This window comes from Apodemus sylvaticus, chromosome 12 (assembly GCF_947179515.1).
Source record: "Apodemus sylvaticus chromosome 12, mApoSyl1.1, whole genome shotgun sequence".
Taxonomy (NCBI): Eukaryota; Metazoa; Chordata; class Mammalia; order Rodentia; family Muridae; genus Apodemus; species Apodemus sylvaticus.
In genome coordinates, this window is record NC_067483.1 from 82,700,431 (window position 1) to 82,719,871 (window position 19,441).

General features: G+C 40.1%; 1 protein-coding gene across 6 annotated transcripts in view; it reads right to left on the bottom strand.

The window, feature by feature from the left end:
• Rgs7 (regulator of G protein signaling 7) overlaps nucleotides 1-19,441 on the bottom strand; it is a 383,745-nt gene that overhangs the window by 179,325 nt on the left and 184,979 nt on the right. For all 6 annotated transcript variants that reach the window (XM_052200292.1, XM_052200295.1, XM_052200293.1 and 3 more), the window contains exon 2: nucleotides 3,869-3,965. In XM_052200292.1, coding sequence (XP_052056252.1) covers nucleotides 3,869-3,965 — 97 coding nt within the window. The remainder of the gene's footprint in view (nucleotides 1-3,868; nucleotides 3,966-19,441) is intronic.

Below are 19,441 nucleotides of genomic sequence, written 5' to 3' on the forward strand. Positions count from 1 at the left end.
ATCTGCCATACGTATCATGGTTCCTGAACAATTTATACAACTGGAAAACCAGTGAGGGACAAAGACAAAGTTTTAAGTGAATCTATCCAAGGACAGTTCGTAAGTTGACTAGCATGGAAGACCTACCCAAAGCTCCTCTCTTTGGTCTTAAAACCATAAAACAGAAGAAATATATATCTGGATGGAAAAAAAGGAACAAAATTGGTAGTAAAGCACAAATCAACCTATATGATATGCTTTAGAGTTGTAATAGGATGCATTCTGGGTATAGACCCCAGATGGTGCAGGGAGAGGTATTGAGTTCCCTGTTTTGCAACTAGCTGTTTTCATTTTTGGTTATTGCTGGCATAACATGGCTACTATGATTTGACACACACTTTATTTTTCAGCTCTTGAGATTGAACACAGGGTCTCATATGTTTCAGGTGGATGATCATATCTCCTGCATCCTCTTTACTTCTGAAACATGGGTTCTGCTTTATGAAGCTGGGTAGCCATCCCCATGCATAGCTACTGACATCCGTGATCCTATGAATGGCTGAGATCCTTGGCTTTGGAATAATAAGCACAATGAGTTACGTTACTTTACCTAACCCTCATTTATCCCTCACATGAAATATATAAACAAAAGACATTGAATGACCTACACTGTCTGACTTAATGTCAGGCTGAAAAAAAGAAGAAGAAAAAGGAAAAAAAGATGATAAAAATAATCAAAAGATTTGCATAAGCACACTGGAAAGTGCCCAGGATGTGAGTAAAGCTAATGGTGCGTGAGGCCTGACCAGACTTGTAAACAAGCTTTCTAGGAGACACCAAAGAAATTCTTCTGACACCTCATTGTTAAAACTGAAGTTCTGATTTTCTGGTCCTCATTGGTCCTAGATATATTTCTAATAAATTTCCATACAATGTTAAACCATCTATGGAAGACACTTGCTGTGTGGTGCCCCACATCTAGGTAAAGATACTCTCTCATGTTAATGACTATTAAGAAGATGAGTAGCTAACCTGAAAAAGTTGGGTGAATGGTATTGAGACTCTTTGTCATTTATAGAATGGTACCTGATGCACACAGGCTCCTGTCCCTGATAATCTTAGCACTAGCCTTTCAGGCAATCGCAGGCCTTCACCAGAGTTGTTTCTAGTAATACTGAGGGTGGTGAAGTCAACACCTGCCTTGTTTCATCGGTAAGACTAACGTAAGAAAGGCTCAGGGTTAGGGAGACGTGAGAGGCACAGGGGGGTGGCAGCAATGAGCAGTAGGAGCTGCGCAGCAATGTGGTAAAGAAATTAACAATGAGAAAGACCATGGTAAAGATCTGGGGGAAGGAAGCATCAAAAATTACTGAAAATAAAAAAGTAGAGAGAGCTTGAGGCCACACTAAGTTGAAATAATTGTTAGAGAGAAGCCAATAAATTCTAGACCTATCAATTTTATTGCAAAGTATCTAATTAAACTCAGAGACTAGAACGCCTTAAAATTCTAAGGAACACAGTCACAATTTAACACAAAGTGCTCAGTATCATATTGCATATCTTCTTTAACTGCTATTGTTATTGTTTTATATGAGCAAATACTACAACAGGGTGTATTACCAAGCTCTATATCCTAGCCCACTTTTCCATTAACACAGCCAAGCTGTCAGTGAGGATGTCTTCCAATAACTTATTAGGGAGGAATTCCTAAACATAAAGAACTTGCTCCATAATTTTAGATCCCAGTTAAATGGATAAATTTTACAACCAAACAATGTAAAACTAAGATACAGGCAATATTCCAGCACAAAATTCCTACTGAGGGCTTTTTATGTTCTAAGTGCAAAGTGTCTTCTTGCTTTCTTCACCATCTTCTGTTAATCAAACTTAAAAATATTATTGTAAGAAGGGTAGAAAGGCAAGGATGTAGGACTACAGTGAGTTGAGCAAGATTAGTTTACAAGATAATGAAAATAGAATTTTCTAGAAAAGTTCAACTTTCTAAAGGCATTCATTACTGGTTTGCTTTTATACCCGATTTGGCAAGAAAGGGTGAAAGAGTGGAAGGGGGAAGCATGGAGAAGGGGAAGAGAATACGGGAGAGGAAAGGTTTAGGATAATTTTCATAAAAAGTTCTCTGAACTGTCTATTGAAAGGATACATCTTAATAAATGGAATGTTCTGATATAGACTGATGGTGATAGTGCTGACAGCATCAAGTTTCAGGTGTAGAAAGGAAAGACAAGACACTCGGTTGAAATAGACATGAAAAGAAAGAAGGGGGTACCCTGTGCTACTAGGGCCATGTCACCCTTCGGGAGCTCTCACAAGACTGAGGCACCTCTTTTCTTTCAGAGACTAACAGTTATAACACCCCAATACCAGGACCTGCTTGGGTGCCCCTTCAGTGCTCAGTCTTGCTCTTGTCCAGTGTTCAGACTTCCCAGGACCCTGCTTTAGGAGGAAGCAGGAGCAGCTTTTTCACGGGGTCCTCCCATGTGCCCTCCCACTGGTGCCTGAATCCTTGTGTCTCCAGTCACCTTATGGTAGTTCATGGCTCTTCATGGCTATGTCTCAGGCTTTAGATGTGGCTTCAAATGCTTCTTTCCTTACCAGGCTGAGTCATGCCCATTACTACTCTGGCCGCACCACTACATCTGCCACAGGCTCATGGAGTCAGCACACACATTATTAGCTGGTTATTGTCCATTCTTTCTCTTTGGTTTTACATCATTTCAAATGATACTCATAGTCTCCTATTTCTGAAAAGGAATCTCTTCTTCTCAGTCTTGGTCACAAAGATAAAGATAAACATGATCTGTGTCCTATTTTATCCTACATGCCCAGCTACAAAATTCTCTTACATTTCCTTGTTTTCAATCCCTAGGTGTTAAAGACTTAGTCTACAGATAAAAAAGAGACTTAAAAAGTATCTTCACAAAAGAGTCATACCCACTCATCATAGCATGCATTTCTTTTTTAGTATGTGCATGCATGTGTGCATGTACATGCAGATACATGACAGCATATTTTTATACTCCCCATGTTACCCTCAGGAGCCATGTTTCACTGTTCTGCATCTTTAACAGAGTCTGTTATTGAACTTGAAGCTCAGTATTAGGCCAGACTAGCTAGCCAATGAGGTTCAGGAGTTTTCCTATCTCTATTTCATCCCTCCCCCACTAACACTAGCAGTATTCCCTCTCATGTCCAGCTTTTGACATGGGTTGCCTGGAGTCAAAATTGATTCCTGAGTCTTGTGTCACAGGTTCTTTTACAGACAAAGCCATCTCCCCAAACTCCTCATCATAACACTCTATGTTAAAAAAAATATTAAAGCTCTTTGTCACACCTATTTGTCAGAATTTGAATCCTGGCTAGCTTTTAGAGACTCACATCATGGCCACGCCATTCCTGCATGGTTGCCTACTTGCTCTCTGTGTTTTTTTCCCAGTTCTCGGGCACAGCTGATGTGGCTGTGTCCTCCTGGTGGCATGACCCTTCCAAAGCTTGCCAATTCTGAGCAGTCTGTGCTTCTAGACTCCTTCCCTGACTTTTCCTGGATCATCTCTAACTCTCTCAATCTCCATCTTTAGTGTCCATGGCATAGTTTTACATATCATTAATTATTTTCACATTGTTCTTTTCTCTTTATTTCATATATGTTGATTCTGTCTTTCCAAGTAACTCCATACTGGGCTAAGACTCTTGGTTCACGCCATGTCTTCCACTCATTTCCAGGGACTTACCACAATGATGGATGTGCTGTGGCATCTTACACATTGATGTTTAACAACACTCTAAAGGGTTAAAAAGCCAGTTATGTGACACATGTGGAAGAAGACATGACATGTAGAAGAAAACATATCTATGTCAGATGGCCACTTACCAGAAAAGACACTGGGGATCTTGGAAAGGAAGCTTTTGACGGTACGGATAGGAATTCCATTTTTTTCATCTTGCATACGTGCTATGACATCTTCCATCTAAATAATAAAATAAAGAAAACGTTTAGAAAGTTGGTTGCACATTTTGAGAAAATTGCTATTTCATATATTTTTTAACACTGGCTTTGTCTAATGAAGAATAATTCTATATTATTGCCTCTCTAGAATTTGTTACATTAATATTTCTAAGTGTGGTTAACAAGAAGTAAAAAAGAGTGGCAGGTGGTGAGACAGGCTAGCTGAGATGCATTGAACTATTGACAAGGATTTCATGCTTTGACTATTGCCTTTGACCAGGCTACATATTCTTCTACTTAAAATAGTGTTTGTGTCAAAAATCACTGTTGGCAAATTCATGGTATCACAACTGAATTCAATCCAAAAGATAGTGAAGCCTAAAATGCCCTGTGTGGAACTCCCTTTAAAGCTGGAACTGCTACAGATGTACTTAACACTTGAATTCAACCTTGGATGAAAAACAGAACAGAGTAGAAACTGCTGCTTTCTTTTCTTGCCAGTGTGAGAAAAACCACACAGACACACAGACACACACACACACACACACACACACACACACACAGACAGACACACACACACACACACCACAGAGAGAGAGAGAGAGAGAGAGAGAGAGAGAGAGAGAGAGAGAGAGAGAGAGAGAGATGAACCTTCTACCAGATTGTGCTGTGATCTCTTTCTTTCATATTAGAACATCCTCCCTGGTATTGTTAAAATATTTTCCTAATTCTAAAAGTCTCCTCATCACCAGGCCTAATGTGGAATTTAGTTCCACAGGAACCATTCACATCAAATTCTCTGATGCTTTTCAGTGCTTCATACCTCTGTGACTTAAATCCACACAAGAATCCCCAAGCTGTAGTGTGGGACTTCAAGCACATTCTTTCATTTACCCATTCTGTAGTCAGGCAGGGGTCACTAGCTCTAGATTACACTCACCATCAGGCACTGGGATATGAAAACCTCTCTAGGAGTAATTCTGCCCTAAAAAAAAGTGTCTCAGCAGTAAATCCAGTGGTGAAATTAAGTACCGCTTACAGTTCTGTTAGCTCTGTACCAGGTCAATTTCCCATCTCAATAATTAAGCCATGCTTATGTAAGATGCTAACAGTAAGGGAAGTGTAGAAATGGCACAAAGGGAAACTCTGTGTCATTTTCCCATCTTTTCTGGAAGTCTAAAATTGTTTTAAAGTAAAAAAACCTTTTTTTTTTAAAAAAAAAAATCACACTCTATATCCATGAGTCACCTAATTCCCACCATACAGTTTCAGAGTGACTTTCAACTAAAAAGAAAATTGAATTTGCTTGGATGAATGTCATCAGATTTCTTAATACCCAAGTAGGAAGAACTTACTTTCATGTAAGAGAAGTCTGGATTTGCCTCTTAACTATTATAATTACTGTACTTCAGATGGTTAAATAATTTCACTAAGATTCACTCTACTCTTCCATAAAATAGTGAGAACAATGCTTAGAATCAGTTCTTTACAGTACTGTATGGAGGCCTGAGGTGAGAACTGGGGTGGAGTAAAATATTTGAAAATTAAATGGTATAACCTACATAATGCCTTGTTAACATACCTGGGCAATAAACAATGGTCTTGAAATATTTTATATACCTGAGACTTAGAACGGTCTCTTCTCCGTGTTCAGGTTTCTTGGCATATGCAGGTATGTGTTCTGCTGCCTGCTCCTGTCCCAGCACTAAATCCAGGGGAGTCGTGTTCATGGGCACATCAGCTAGTCAAGTATGACTATAGAAAGAGAAGCAAGCCCCCAGAGTCCCTCCTCTCTCATGTCTAGAAGTCTACACCCAGGCCTCCTCCAGAGAGGCAGTCTCAAATGAGTTATCAAGTGTGCTCAGAGAAGTGGGCTTCAGGGTAGATATGTGCGCATAAATAAGTGGCATCAAGGTTATTCTGTCACCCTGGTCTGTCCCTTTTTCTCCAATTGATGTGCTCAACTCAAGTAGAATTGGAAGAAATTTTGATTCTCAGGCTTCCAAAACCTCTAACAGTAATCAAGTACTCTACTTCAGTAATGAAGATATCTAAGTATAGAAACACGAAATAGATATTCTATCTGACTCTTGAGTTGCTGTTTGCCCTTGATTCACCTGACAGAATGTTCAGAAATGAAGAGTAAGCTCCTCCGCCTGCCTCATATCAGCCTTTAAGCCACTGCATTATCTGCTTAAAGGCTTAAACCTGACCGATTAGACAGCCACAGAGCCCCCTCTTTCTCCCCTGTGGTAAGCCAGGAGCATGGCAGTGATGAATACCAGTACTTAGCAATGAACAAAGGTACTTTTTTCTATGAAGTCACCTCTATGCTCTGGAGCAAGGTTAGGAGGCTAAAACTTTAAAGGAACCTGTTGTTACATCTTGCAATCTTCGATTTTTTTTCCTGAACTACCATTTCTTTTTCTTTTCTTTTCTTTTCTTTTCTTTTCTTTTCTTTTCTTTTCTTTTCTTTTCTTTTCTCTTCTTTTCTCTTCTTTCCTTTTCTTTTCATTTCTTTTCTTTGTACCCCAATTCCAGGGCCTTCTGTCTCCACCTCCTGAATACACAAATCTAACCATTTTTATAATGGAAAAAGTTTTAACTATAATGTGAAAACGGAATGTTTGTTCTAAACTGAGAATACAAAAATGGCAAGGTGTTTAGCTGATTCAACGCTTATTTTGATATGATTTATCCATAAACATCACCATGGACTACATGGACATAAATGAACAAGGAAACCAAAAGCAACAAAAGCCCAAATCAAACACACAGACAAAGACAACAACCTGGTTCCCAAACCCGAAAGTGAGTTACAAAAGCCACCTTTTAGAACCTATCCGCCAACTTCTATTTTGGGATGTGTTAATCTTCTGTCAGTCTTTAACATAAGGTTAATTGTTTGCCTCAGGAGCATGAGAAAGAGCAGGTGGGTAAGAAAAAGAGTGCTAAACCTAAGCAAACCAGTTAATAGTGGAAAGTGAATAGAAATGGAAATGAAAGATTGTAAAATTAATTCTAACAAGAATTCAAAGTCTCTGGGACTATTTAGTTTAAGACCAAGGGGTAAAATCATCTACACACTGTTAAGAGTTCCATGAGAAAATTTAAGACACACATGAATGCTGTGTGCATGTGGTACAAGTATGTGTGTGCATATATATCCATAAACACCACACACACACACACACACACACACACACACAAAAATGTTGTTGCTATCTTTAAGAGATGGATTCTAGTACTTGTCAGAAACATTCAAAGCCACAGACTCTCATGTCCCTCTGATAAAATAAGTACAAATCTTTGTAGTTATCCTTGGCCATCATTTTGCATATTCTATACCTTCTTCAGATTACTAATAAGACCCAGCACAATATGAGTGCTGTGTGTGGTTATTCTGTTCTAGTTTGGGGATATGACAGCAAACAAAGTCTCTTGTACATGGTGCTTGTATTAGTTATTCAAAAATATGGATTTGATTAGAAAAAAATGTCAGAAAGGATATATGTATATCTACTCAAGAACCACGTAAAATATGAAAATGTATACTTAGAAAAATGAGGTCACATCTATTTTTGATAAGATGAAAGTACTGCTTGCCCTCAGAGTTGTTTTATTTTTTTCATGAATTTCCCTCTTACAATTTTTTAGAATAAAAAGCAAGGAGTCCAATAAAGGACTGTTGGCAAAGCCAACCCTTCCTCCTACACAAGCTAGCTCATTGACAAAAGTTGGGCAATGGTCTTTTTGCAATATACTTTTGACAATACATATACACCAGTGCATTCAAAATGCTTTAAAGTTTATGTTATCAAATAATTCACATTTGGACTCTGGGAAAACACCATTTTTCCCTCACATGGGAACTTATTGAGAAAATAAATCTTATTTTATTCTTCTTTGTAATGCTAATATAGTAAATGTCTGGTCAATGATAGAGGTTCAATTTTAAAACAAACAAAAAAGACAAAAAGGCTAATCATTGTTAAAGACTTATCTTTAAATTTCTGGACAGGTCCAAGTTAAGAGGAAAGTTTAATTAATTCAAAACATCATCATGGGGCATTTGAAATGACCTTTTCTTCTTACCTAATATATATATATATAATATATTATATTATATATATAATATAATATATAGTGCAGGAAATGCCCCTAGTAGAACTTGCAGGACGATAATATTCTGCGCCCTGTCTGTGATCTAAGACTCTCCTTGTCTTTCAGTTCCACACAACACAATGGTCTCTTGATTATTAGAATAATTTCTCTCCCGAATGTGTCATGTAAGTTGGTGGCTGGGTCTGAGATTGTCTCCTTGTAGGTATGACTTCAGGTCACAGACAAATGTAGGGTCTCAGGATAAAAGGTTCTGTTGAATGTCCACACAGGCTCTTTTTACAGGAATCCATAATGACCATTTCTTCTGGAAGACCTTAAGCAACAGATCCACACTTGGGATAACATTCACACACCAATCAGGTTAAACAGTCTCAGCCCACAACTTGGGGGCTATCAACAGAAAAGGACATTATGAAGACCCATCTTTAAAGAGCTTCAGATGATTGCAGAGATGCCCCAGACAGGTCCCCACATTCTGATAGAAAACCTTCCTAGTGCTCCAGTGTTCTCAACAACAAGGGGAACTCAACTAAATTAACTGTGTAGTTACATTTACCAGAAAGGTTTGTACAATAGCATAAGCATTGACTTCATTAGCCCCAATCACTCTCAGAGACACCCTGACTGCCAGCAAAGCACCAAAGTATAGCTGAAACACATTGCACTGTGCTGGTTCGGAGAGAGAAATGAACTGATCAAAATTCCAAAGTTTTCCAACCCTGTATTGTAACCCACCATTATGTGCAGACACTTGGAGACTTAATGAGAGCTTCACTGAACACCTTGAATGGGCCTTTCTCGTAGGCACATGCTTTCAATTTATCATGCACAAGTCATGTTAAGTGCTAGTTGTGGAAATGGCAGAAATGATTGCTAAAGGGCTTCCTAGATTCCTTAGGAAATTAGGTGGAGGCAGGTATGCTGAAATTTAAATCCGCCTGTGCAATTCTTTTTCTTTCAGAAAGCTTTTCCATGGGTGTGGGGGGAAGGGGGTGGGCTAGACACTTCCTAGATGAGCAGTGCTGAGCAGAGAGCGCAGAACCAGCTTCTAATGAGAGTTAAATAATAATGAGATTAAAATGTGCAACACAAACTAGTTTTTTTTGCTGCAATAACTCAATTAAGACTGTAATGGATGACTTTCCCCCCACACTGCCGCTCATTTCATGTATAGAAGCTGCTGGTTTCCTCACTCATAGCAACTGTGAGTATAAGCCAGTAGGAACTACTTACAGAAATCTGTGCTAGATCATTCACTAGACAATTTTTTTTAGTAGCTTATTTTAAAGACTAAAGATTTGACCTTTTTATGATTTTTTAAAATTTATTTATTTATTTACACTCCATATTTTATCCCTCCCCCTCCCCCTGTCTACACTCTGACTGTTCCACATCCCATACCTCCTCCCCACCCCCTGTCTCCATGTGGATGTCCCCACCCCCCACCCCACCTGACCTCTAAACTCCCTGGGGCCTCCAGTCTCTTGAGGGTTAGGTGCATCATCTCTGAATGAACACAGACCCGGCAGTCCTCTGCTGTATGTGTGTTGGGGGCCTCAGGTCAGCTGGTGTGTGCTGTCTGTTCGGTGGGCCAGTGTTTAAGGGATCTCGTGGGTCCAAATTTTTTAATGTGTGCTTTGCTTTTCCCATACTTGAATTTGAGGCAAAAAATCTGACATATAACCCTGGAGGATGGTGGGAGGGGCAGGGAGGCTTGGTGACTGTTACTGTCTCCCTCAGTGTGAAAACAAGCCAGTGGGGGAGGGTCATAGACCAGGAAGTCGACAAGGAAAGCAGTCTGGGAGACAGAAGGCCTAGGGAGATACTTAGCAATGAAAGTCAAAAATAAAGCAATAACAAGAATTGAAGCACAGAAGTGCTTTGGCCAAAAAGGTAAAACTACTCCAGAAGTGTCTAGCTCTAAAACCGGAAGAAGAGTGAGGTAAGCCAGGAGCTCACTGGTCAATTGTGGAAATCTTTGTCCATGATACACATGCCATACTTTCAGGATTGTCCTGCTCCCATGACATAACATTTTTCTAGCCTTCAAGTGTAAGATCAAGTCAGAGAGTTATCGGGAAAACACGAGAAAAATTCATGGTAAACAAGGCTAAGCCAACGAAGCCAGAGGGTTGGTGGACCCAGAAAGGATGATGTCAAAGACCTAACACACAGAGGTGCTTGGGGCTGAGACTCTTTCTTCAAGGTGGGAATGATTTAAATCTCTCTGAAAGGTGCCCTTGGGGACCTAAAGCCACACCTGCCTTTCTGCTGTGAAAGAGGAGAAGTCCTGCTGTTTCCTGCACCTGTTTGCACTAAGAGACTGAGGCAAAGCACAACCACAAGTTGCAGCTACACAGCACTAAGCCAGCATTGTGGTCATGTGACATTCCAGGACATCGAGACAGAGATGAAGAGAACAAATCTCTAGCCAGGCCAATTAGCGGGGAAGTTGGGCTATGAAAACCCCACAGTTTTCACCTTTATAAGAAGATTGAGTTTGAAACGATGAGTTTGGTTTTGGTCAATTTCTTCTTTCTACCTTCTTCAGCCCTTCCCTGCCTGTAACACCAGCCTCCCCTCCCTTTCTTAACGCACCCTGATTTATAGATGATGTGCTGCCTAATTTTAGAATCAGCACTTTTTAAACTGCCAAATGGAATGTCTTCAAATGTGTTTTAACATTGCCTTTTAATGCCATCAGTCCGCTCTAGAATAGCTTGCTCAAAGTCGTCTTTTAAATGGGTTCTGTGATCAGTTTGCACACATGCTTATCTGTCGACAAATCCACTATTTAAATCGGAAACAAGGCTGATAGTTCATCATTTGTTGAAAACTTTCACAGAGAGGCTGGAGAAACAGCTCTGTGGTGTAAGGTTTGTGACCCTGCAGAGGGCCAGAATTCAGTTCCCAGGACTCACAACTGCTTGTAACTCCAGCTCCAGAGAATCTAGCTGTCCTCTACGGGCACCTGAACTCATGTGCCCTATGAGCATACTGACAGAGAGAGAAATTAATTAAAAATAAACTTTCATTGCAGTTGCTAGGAAGGTACCTCATTCGTGTCTTTGTTGTGCAAATATAAGGTGAGTTCTGGCTAGGGAGACTTGCAATCCCAGCACTGGGGAGACAGAAACAGGGACATCCTAGGGCTGACTTGCCTGGTAAGCCTGCTGTAATCAAGTCCCAAGAAAGGGAGTACAAGTCTCAAAAAGGGAAGGTGAGAAGTTAGTGAGGAATGACACCTGAAACTCAACCCTGGCATCCACACGCATATCCAAACACATGCATCTATCCCTGCACAAATATGATAATACACACACACACTCACACACACACACACACACACACACACACACACACACACACTTTTCTGAGAACAGTCTCATGGATGGCGAATGTATGTGGCTGCTCAGATTTCTCCTTAGTGTAATCCAAACTTGTCATACTGTTCTTCCACGTTTTACATCAACCTGTATATATCTCATGCTGTGCACACTTGCCAATGGCTCTGGCCTCACCTCACACCCGTGCTCTCTGCAGGGTCCTCTGATTCCCATCTGTGCCTGTAGAAAACCAGTTATACTCCCCAGTTCCCGTCAGATTTTAATGTCTTACTAAGTCTTCCCCGTTCCCTTCTCTCACAGCAAATGTTGTCCTCTTTTCCTGTGAATCCCCCCGATACATATGTGGCACCCCCTTTATGTTTAATGCCTGCATGATATGTGTCCCCTTTGCTCTCCGAGGCAAAGAACACAATTATGGAAGGCATCTAGTTTTTACTTTATAAGTCTCTATCCTGTTTGCATGTCTGATTTGTTTTCTTGCATCATGTGCTTGTTTCTTTTTGGTTTGTTTCATGCTGTTTTGTGGGGCAAACTTGGTATTTTGCTTGGCCATTTTTTTGCTTATTTAAGAGGCCCATGTCTGACAGCTTGGCTTTGAAAATGTAATCCCCTTGTCTCTGCCTCTCAAGTGCTGGGATTATAGGTATACGCCACAAATTCTAGTCTTTTGCCTTATTTTAACATGAATATACAAAACATCACCTGTATAATTAGTGATATTTGCTATTTCATTATTAATGAATTCCCATTTTAATAGGGTTAAAATAATAAATTTAATCTTGTTATTCAAACATCTGTTGTCACATATTTTGAAGGTAACTATCATTACCTACCTGTTCTACTTTTGGTAAACATTCTGGGCAGTTTCCAGGACCTTTTATAACCTAACTGATGGATATAAATAATATTTTTTAAAAAATCTTTTAAAATTTCACATGTGAGAAAACCATTTCTTGAACATATCTTTTGCCTTTAGAGACTGAACATTTGACAGATCTTGCAACAACCAGATTAATAATATGCTTGAGGCCATTTAAAACTATGTACTCTGTTTCCCTACTGTATATTCAATCTGTTTCCCAACTGTGTGCCTAGCTTTTTTAAGTACAGCCTGCCTTTAAGAAGACAATGTAACCAATCTTATTATGCCTTGAATTTCTCCTCCAATCACTTTTTATACCTTAAGTCAAGGAAATAGCATTCATCTCAAATTATATGTAATTCCATGCCCCTGATGCAGAATGTGTGTGTGTGTGCGTGCGTGCATGCGTATGTGTGTGTGTGTGTGTATCTGTGTCTGTGTGTGTATGTTGAAGCAATTATTTGCTGAAAATAGCCAATAGTTTGAAAGCAACCTGAAAGAAAACAAGTATCCACCATAAATGTTTGAAGAAACAGGTAGACATACATGTTGATAATATCTATGTGAGTTCTGAGCACAGGTCTAGGTCAGTGGGTCAGTAATGTAATTCCTTCATTTGTATCCTATCATAAAAATGATTAAGACAACAGGCTCTCCATTTGTTTGCAACACCATGTTTTCTGTGATGTTCAATAAATATGAAGTAAAGCCCTGTGCTAGGGACAGAGAACAAGGACAGACAGAAGACATAGATCAGAAGTTGATAATTAAAATCTGGGATATTTTTTGGCTTAAACTACTCCAAAAGGAAAGTATTTTTTTCTCTAATGTAGCATGGGCTCACCAAGAGAGGGGATAACTCATATGCAGTCTTCCTTTCTCTTGCTTGCATCTCTTCTAACCCTAGGGAACAGAGTCAGTAGTCTTATCAAGTCAACTTTCTCTGGGAAGGGGAAGCAAGACTCCTGACTCTTGCAGGCCTGGCTTGTGGAAATTTTATACATACCAATGGTTCACTGTTGAGGAGTATTCTTTTTTCTCTTCCTATTTTAGCATCTGGGATCAATTTCAAACTCAGCCAGCCAACAGCGTTTAGCAAAAATAGACTAGTCATACCCTAAAGATAATACCATCAATAAATATTTAGAAAGCAGTCATTGAATCTGCTGAAAGGATGTGTAGAGCATGCCCTGAGATTTTGGTAGAAATGACTAATAAAAGATGTCAGGAGTTCCTGGCTTAGTGTGCCATTTAGAACATTCTCAGGAAAGATGGGAACACTGAGAGTGCCCACCCCCACAGAGGGCAGTGGGTGTGTACACTTTGGGATATGCAGATTGGTTTCATGATTCACTTCTTTAAATCTCAGCTTCTCCTTGCAGCCATTCATGAGTTTGCTATTCATAAATGTTAGCAAATAATGCCGATGACATTATGATTCCCTGCTCCTTGAGCAATTCACTCTGGATGTAAATTATCTTTGACTGTGTGCTTGGTCAAATACATATGAAAATTAGGTTCATTTCTGACTACTGGACAGCAAAAAGGTACTTACTTCCTGATGCCTGTGGAAAAAGTATTCTCCCTCTCTCCAACTGCTCTTCGCTTCTCTGAGACAGCAACATGCTTGCACACATTGGAACCCATGGCAGGTTCCATGTGGTAAATAGCATGTGGTAAAGGGACTCCACTATCCCCACACTGAATGAGAAGGACAAATTTGTAGCCATTGGTTAAAAACAGAGTTGTGTCACAGGTACTTTATGATCCAACTCTACCTTTTTTTTTAAGCTCTGAGTTGCTCCTCATATTCCAGAAATCCTTGTAAGTAAATAAAAATAGGTAGAAAACCAGTTTCTGGGGAGTTATATGGCTTAGAATTCAATCTCTAGGGGAGGATGTGAGGGAGAGAGAAAGAGTGTGTGAGAGAGAGATCAGTTGCTCTGAGACGGTGTCCCCAAGTCCCTTTCTCATTAGCTGAGAAGTCTGTTTAGAAGATGATTGGGCATTGTTTCATGGGTATGGACGCTTTCAGGAAACACTGAATTTAAAAAGAAAACAAAACAATGTATTCTACTACAAACTTAAGAACTTTCTCATTTCCTTCTAAAGAAGAGTAAGTGTTACCTGAGAAATATTTCTAAGCTCTTAGGAAAGGGCTTTCGCTAGCTTGTCATGCGCATTCTATGTCATCCATGTGAGACAAAGACATAGTCAGTGGTCAAGCAGCACAATCCCGCCCCTGAACAAATAACTGAGAAATCAAGCCTCAAGGAGAGGCATGTGCTGCAGTGTCAGCTTCCAAGGTCCAGTCCACACTTATTCAGTGCCACGCCGTGGAGCCGCAGATCACAAGAGAGGAGTATGGGGGTTGAAGGCTTCCCTTATGATAGCAAGAAGCAGAGAGAGTGAACACTGAGCATGACGGCAAACATTTCCAATCCTAGCACCCAAGAGACAGAAAAAAGGGCTGACTCCAACCTGTCTACACAGGGAAACCTTGTCTAAAAAGAACAAAGAACAGATAATTAAGCACAAAACAATAAGAAAGAGAGACCAGTTTTTACTTAATAACTTGCTTTTATGATGTTTTGATTATAAAATGTGGCTGCCAGACATGCCTGAGATAGTATTTAATATATGGGTGACTAAACCATCACTACCACCATACATTCAACCAGTGACCAGCCTGCTTAATTCTCTAATTCTCATTTTTTTATTGTAATCACTATTAATGTTGTTATTGTTATCATGGTGCTGGAGACAAGATGCAGGGCCTTGGACCTTTGGCTATGCTAGATAAGACCCCTCTCTTGATGCAATAGCCCTAGACCATGATTGTGTTGAATGAGATCTTGCTGTGTGGCTTAGACTGCTATAACCTTTTGATCTGCTCTCCATCTCCTGAGCCCTTGGATTATAGATAAGCATCGCACACCCAACTGAATTTCATTTAAATAAGATAAACTGGAGGAGGGCATTATAACCTGAAAGCAAAGCAGTGGTGCTTAGAGAGGACAAAATGTTAAATGCACCCATGAAGAAGGCCTATTCCTGGTGTACATACTAACAAATATTGCCATGAACCACATAAGGACATATTGGTTAATGACTGACTGCATCTAGGGCAATGGTCTCCAGTCACCAGCTAATGACATACCCATTATTACACCAGATTCCCCATAAGGCCATGGGAAGACAGCATTCATGATCCCAGCTCATGTTTATGTTGACATTGGTGTGAACACAACAAGTGAGCTTCCAACTCCATGAAGGACATAGCACAGTTCTATCCCATGGAGTAGTTGATAGCCTCAAACATCTCATGCCTTCCTTCCCCTGCTTTATAATTACATCATTTCTTTTTTCACTATGTGCATGATGATCTTTATTTAACCGCATACATTTCTGTGTCCTGAACCCAGCAGCAGTGGCACTACCTGTATGTGGCTGAGGTGTGTGGAGGACTGCACCATCTGGTTTCTCAGTGATAGGTGGCTGCCCATGTGTGACCATTTGATAATTTGGCCTAGGTGACATGCTTTGCCAAGGTTCAAAACTGGTTTCTGTTGACATGGAGTCTGGCTTTTTTCCCTCTGAGCAACACTTCTGGTTTACTTATTTTATATATTGATTTTGAAATTTCCAATTCCTAGAATTCTTTAGAGACCAGGGAGTAAACCCTCAACAAGAAAAGGGGCTTTTCCACTTTGAAGATGTCTCACTGGTCCTGCCAATTCAAGCTGCTATGAAGTTGAAGTGGATCTTCTTTTTCAGAAGCATCTCAATAGCGGTATTGATCGTTTCAGCCTCTTGAACACTACGGCCTTGATCCTCCTGTGGTCCTGCCAATTCAAGGTGCTATGGAGTTAAAGTGGATCTTACTTTGTCAGAAGCATCTGAACAGCAGCATTGATTGTTCCAGGCCACTGAACAGTAGCCTTGAAAGCACAGAAAATTTCAGTCAACTTTTCTGACTCAGTTTTTTTAATAGCTAGAAAGATACAAAGGGGTTTTGAAAAAAAACCTTCCTTCTTGCTGATCCATCTCTAAAAGAAAGTTTTCTGCTCAATACATACCTGCAACTGGGCATTTGGCTCTACTCTCAGGAGACAAATTAAGAATGGATCTTTATATTAAACCCATCATGAAGTTGGTCCAAACCACACAAATGCACAGCTTTTGATCCAATAACCAGCTCCTTTTTGTCCTCAAATTGTATCTCCATGAGTGCCTCAGAGATCACGAGCGCCTGGTGCCTGCTTCATGATATTCTCAGTGGGTCACCAGAAACCAAAGTGTTCCTGGGCAGCCTTATGGGTAGAATGTGGACATCAGAAAGTCATGGCAGACATGTTAGATTATTTAGACCATTTCCCTTGTTTATATAAGACTCACAAATTGTCTGAAATGTCCTCTGCAGTGTCAACAATTTCTGTATCTCCAGTGGTCAGGAATAGCTTTTGATGATCTACAACCGGGTAGTTTTTGTGTTCAAGAATGAAAGAACTGAATGTGCCTTTATATTTGCATTTGCTCTCTTGCCACCTTGGTACCCTAGAGGATCAAGGCTGAAGTGAAAGGGAATATATACTGCCTTTCTCGAATTCTAGAATCTGAAACTAATGCCAACCTGTCATTTGCTGAGTAGCTTTAGGAGAGTAATTGGATCTCTTTTTGGGGGAGGAGGTGTTTCTTCCTTTGTGACACACAGAGAATTCTGCTTCCCAGATAGAGTGTGTGCTAAAGAGCCATGCCCCTGCCACACCACTGCCCTGGGGGCAGATGATGAAATGAAGGCATTTTCAAGAGTTCACTACTCAGAACTTCCTTATGCTCTCTGATACATCTTGAATTATATTATAGATGTCTATGCGTTTGTACAATCCCCTCTGTCATATTTACTGGAAGCTTCTGAATAATAAATATTTGTTTTATCATCCGTATGCTCTGAAACTTCTAAGAAATATGAGAAAGGTCTAAGTACACAAAATTAAGGAAAGGACTACAAGATATTGTCTCTCAACACATACAGCCACAATGCCACAACTGAGAAGACACACTATAAGATCTACAGAAAAGGAGACCAGAGGGTCAAGATCTGGGCAGTGATTTCTGGATTCCCTGAGATCTACTCGTGCTTTCAACTAATGAACTATAAGAGATGTTTCCCCATGCCAACACTCACCAATCATAAAGGCAGAACATACTTGAAGCTCCTAATTCAGCCTCTCCCCTTAGTCCGTCCCTCTGTCCCTCCATCCTTCTGCCCATTCATCCATCTACCCTTCCATTCTTCCACCTCTCTCTTCTTCCTTCCCCCCCTCTTCTTTAATGTTTCCAACTCTCCTTCCTGCTTTTGAGTTTCTGCCAAACAAATCAATGGTGAGTGACTCACACACTATAGCAAATGCCAAATATAGATTATTTTTCTCACATGGGTAGGCTTCCATTACATTTACACACTTACAAATTCAGTTATAGCTCCCTGAACAGTATACATAACATATTATTGCATTCCTGATAAGGATTTGAAGTCAATCTTTGTCTGACTGGGATGTCTTTTATAGAAACAATGCCGTCTTCCAGTTGTGAAGTTGGTGTGTAAGTAACATATTGGGGGTCTAATCAGTGAGCTTGCAACTAGTTGAACAACCGACCAGAAATACATTATTCATGTCTATGAAAATGGTTTGCTCTGGATATGTAGAGATGTCTGCTGCTTTAAACTTTCATACTGCAAAAATTCTAAATGGCCATATTAAACCCAGTTCACCTCACTGTACAACTTATCAAGAAGCCCAGATTCAGGTACATAACTTACAGGGGGTACATTTCTCCTCTACTGCAACGAGGAGTCCACTCTTTCAAATATACACGTGCTTATCCTTCTGGGTCCTGAAAACTACAAGTACCAATGAGGGAAATGACTGTTCTCCCCACCACAGTGAGTAAATGTTAATAGGCAAAACAATGAAGGAGTGGTTTGGATCTGGCTCCTCCTGTCTTTCTTGGCAACCCTGGGAATTTGTTTTGAACCAGTTTCCCATTTAGGATATAGGTCTTTTCATTGTGGTATTTGGGGGGTAGGCACTCTATTCAAATTGATCTATGAAGAAGTGACATTATTTAAGTCATAAAGTTTATACTGGTGACAAGGACAGAAGGGAGACTCTGCTCTAGAAAATTCCCATGTAAGCACCAGTGAGACACAAGAACTTACCCAGGAACCTTCATCTCATGGTCCTCCTCCAGTCTGGCCTCTCCAGGAACTGGTCTCATTCTTGTGCCTCCCAGACTGCATCTTGATCTCCCTGTTCTGGATGCTCAGAGCAGGGCTGTAGCATGTGTTCTTTGTCCTGAGAGCCTCTGTGGGCTTCTTTTGTGGTAATCACCTGAGGTCTGTTAGGTCAGATCAACATCAGGATTTTTCTGCTGGTTAATTACTGAATACCTTTATAGACAGAGCTCTCTGGAGGCATGGCATCAACCTTGCTTACAACAGCAAAGGAGTAGGTAGGGTGGACCCACAGCAGGCAGCTGCAGGACAAGACAGGTGGGAATGAGAAAGAATGGACTGCAGAGAGGTGAGGAGACTAGAACTGCTGAGTCCCATTCAGTGTGATGACTGGGCCTCTTTGTTGTTCTTGCTTCTTTTTGCTTTTTAATGACAGGGTCTTGTATTACACAGGCTAACTGAACTTGCCATCCTTCTGCCTCAGCCCACAAATGTTGAGATTATCGATGTATACCACCAAACCCTGTTTTACCCATTGATTCTTACATTGACTAGTATAAAACACAGTAAGTGTTCTTTCTAGAAAATCTATAACGTTAAAGGTCAGAAAGTCATATAAACCCAAATCTTAGTATTATATGCGTAATTTTCCAAACTTCCATGACAGGAAATAATAAACAGGCATGAAAATTGTCATAATAAATTGGGCCTGATTATGCTTATAATGCAGCCAAACAAATTATCAATGTAGTATTCCAGTCTTCTTAGATTTTATCTCTTGGAACCCCTTCTACAAAAAAAAAAAAAAAAAAAAAAAAAAATACTGACATTCCTATGAAGGGCTACAGGCTTCCTGGCCTTTCCTTACATATTGGGACAAAATGGAAAATTTGACAGCACACTTGACTGTTGAAGGGCTTTTGGTT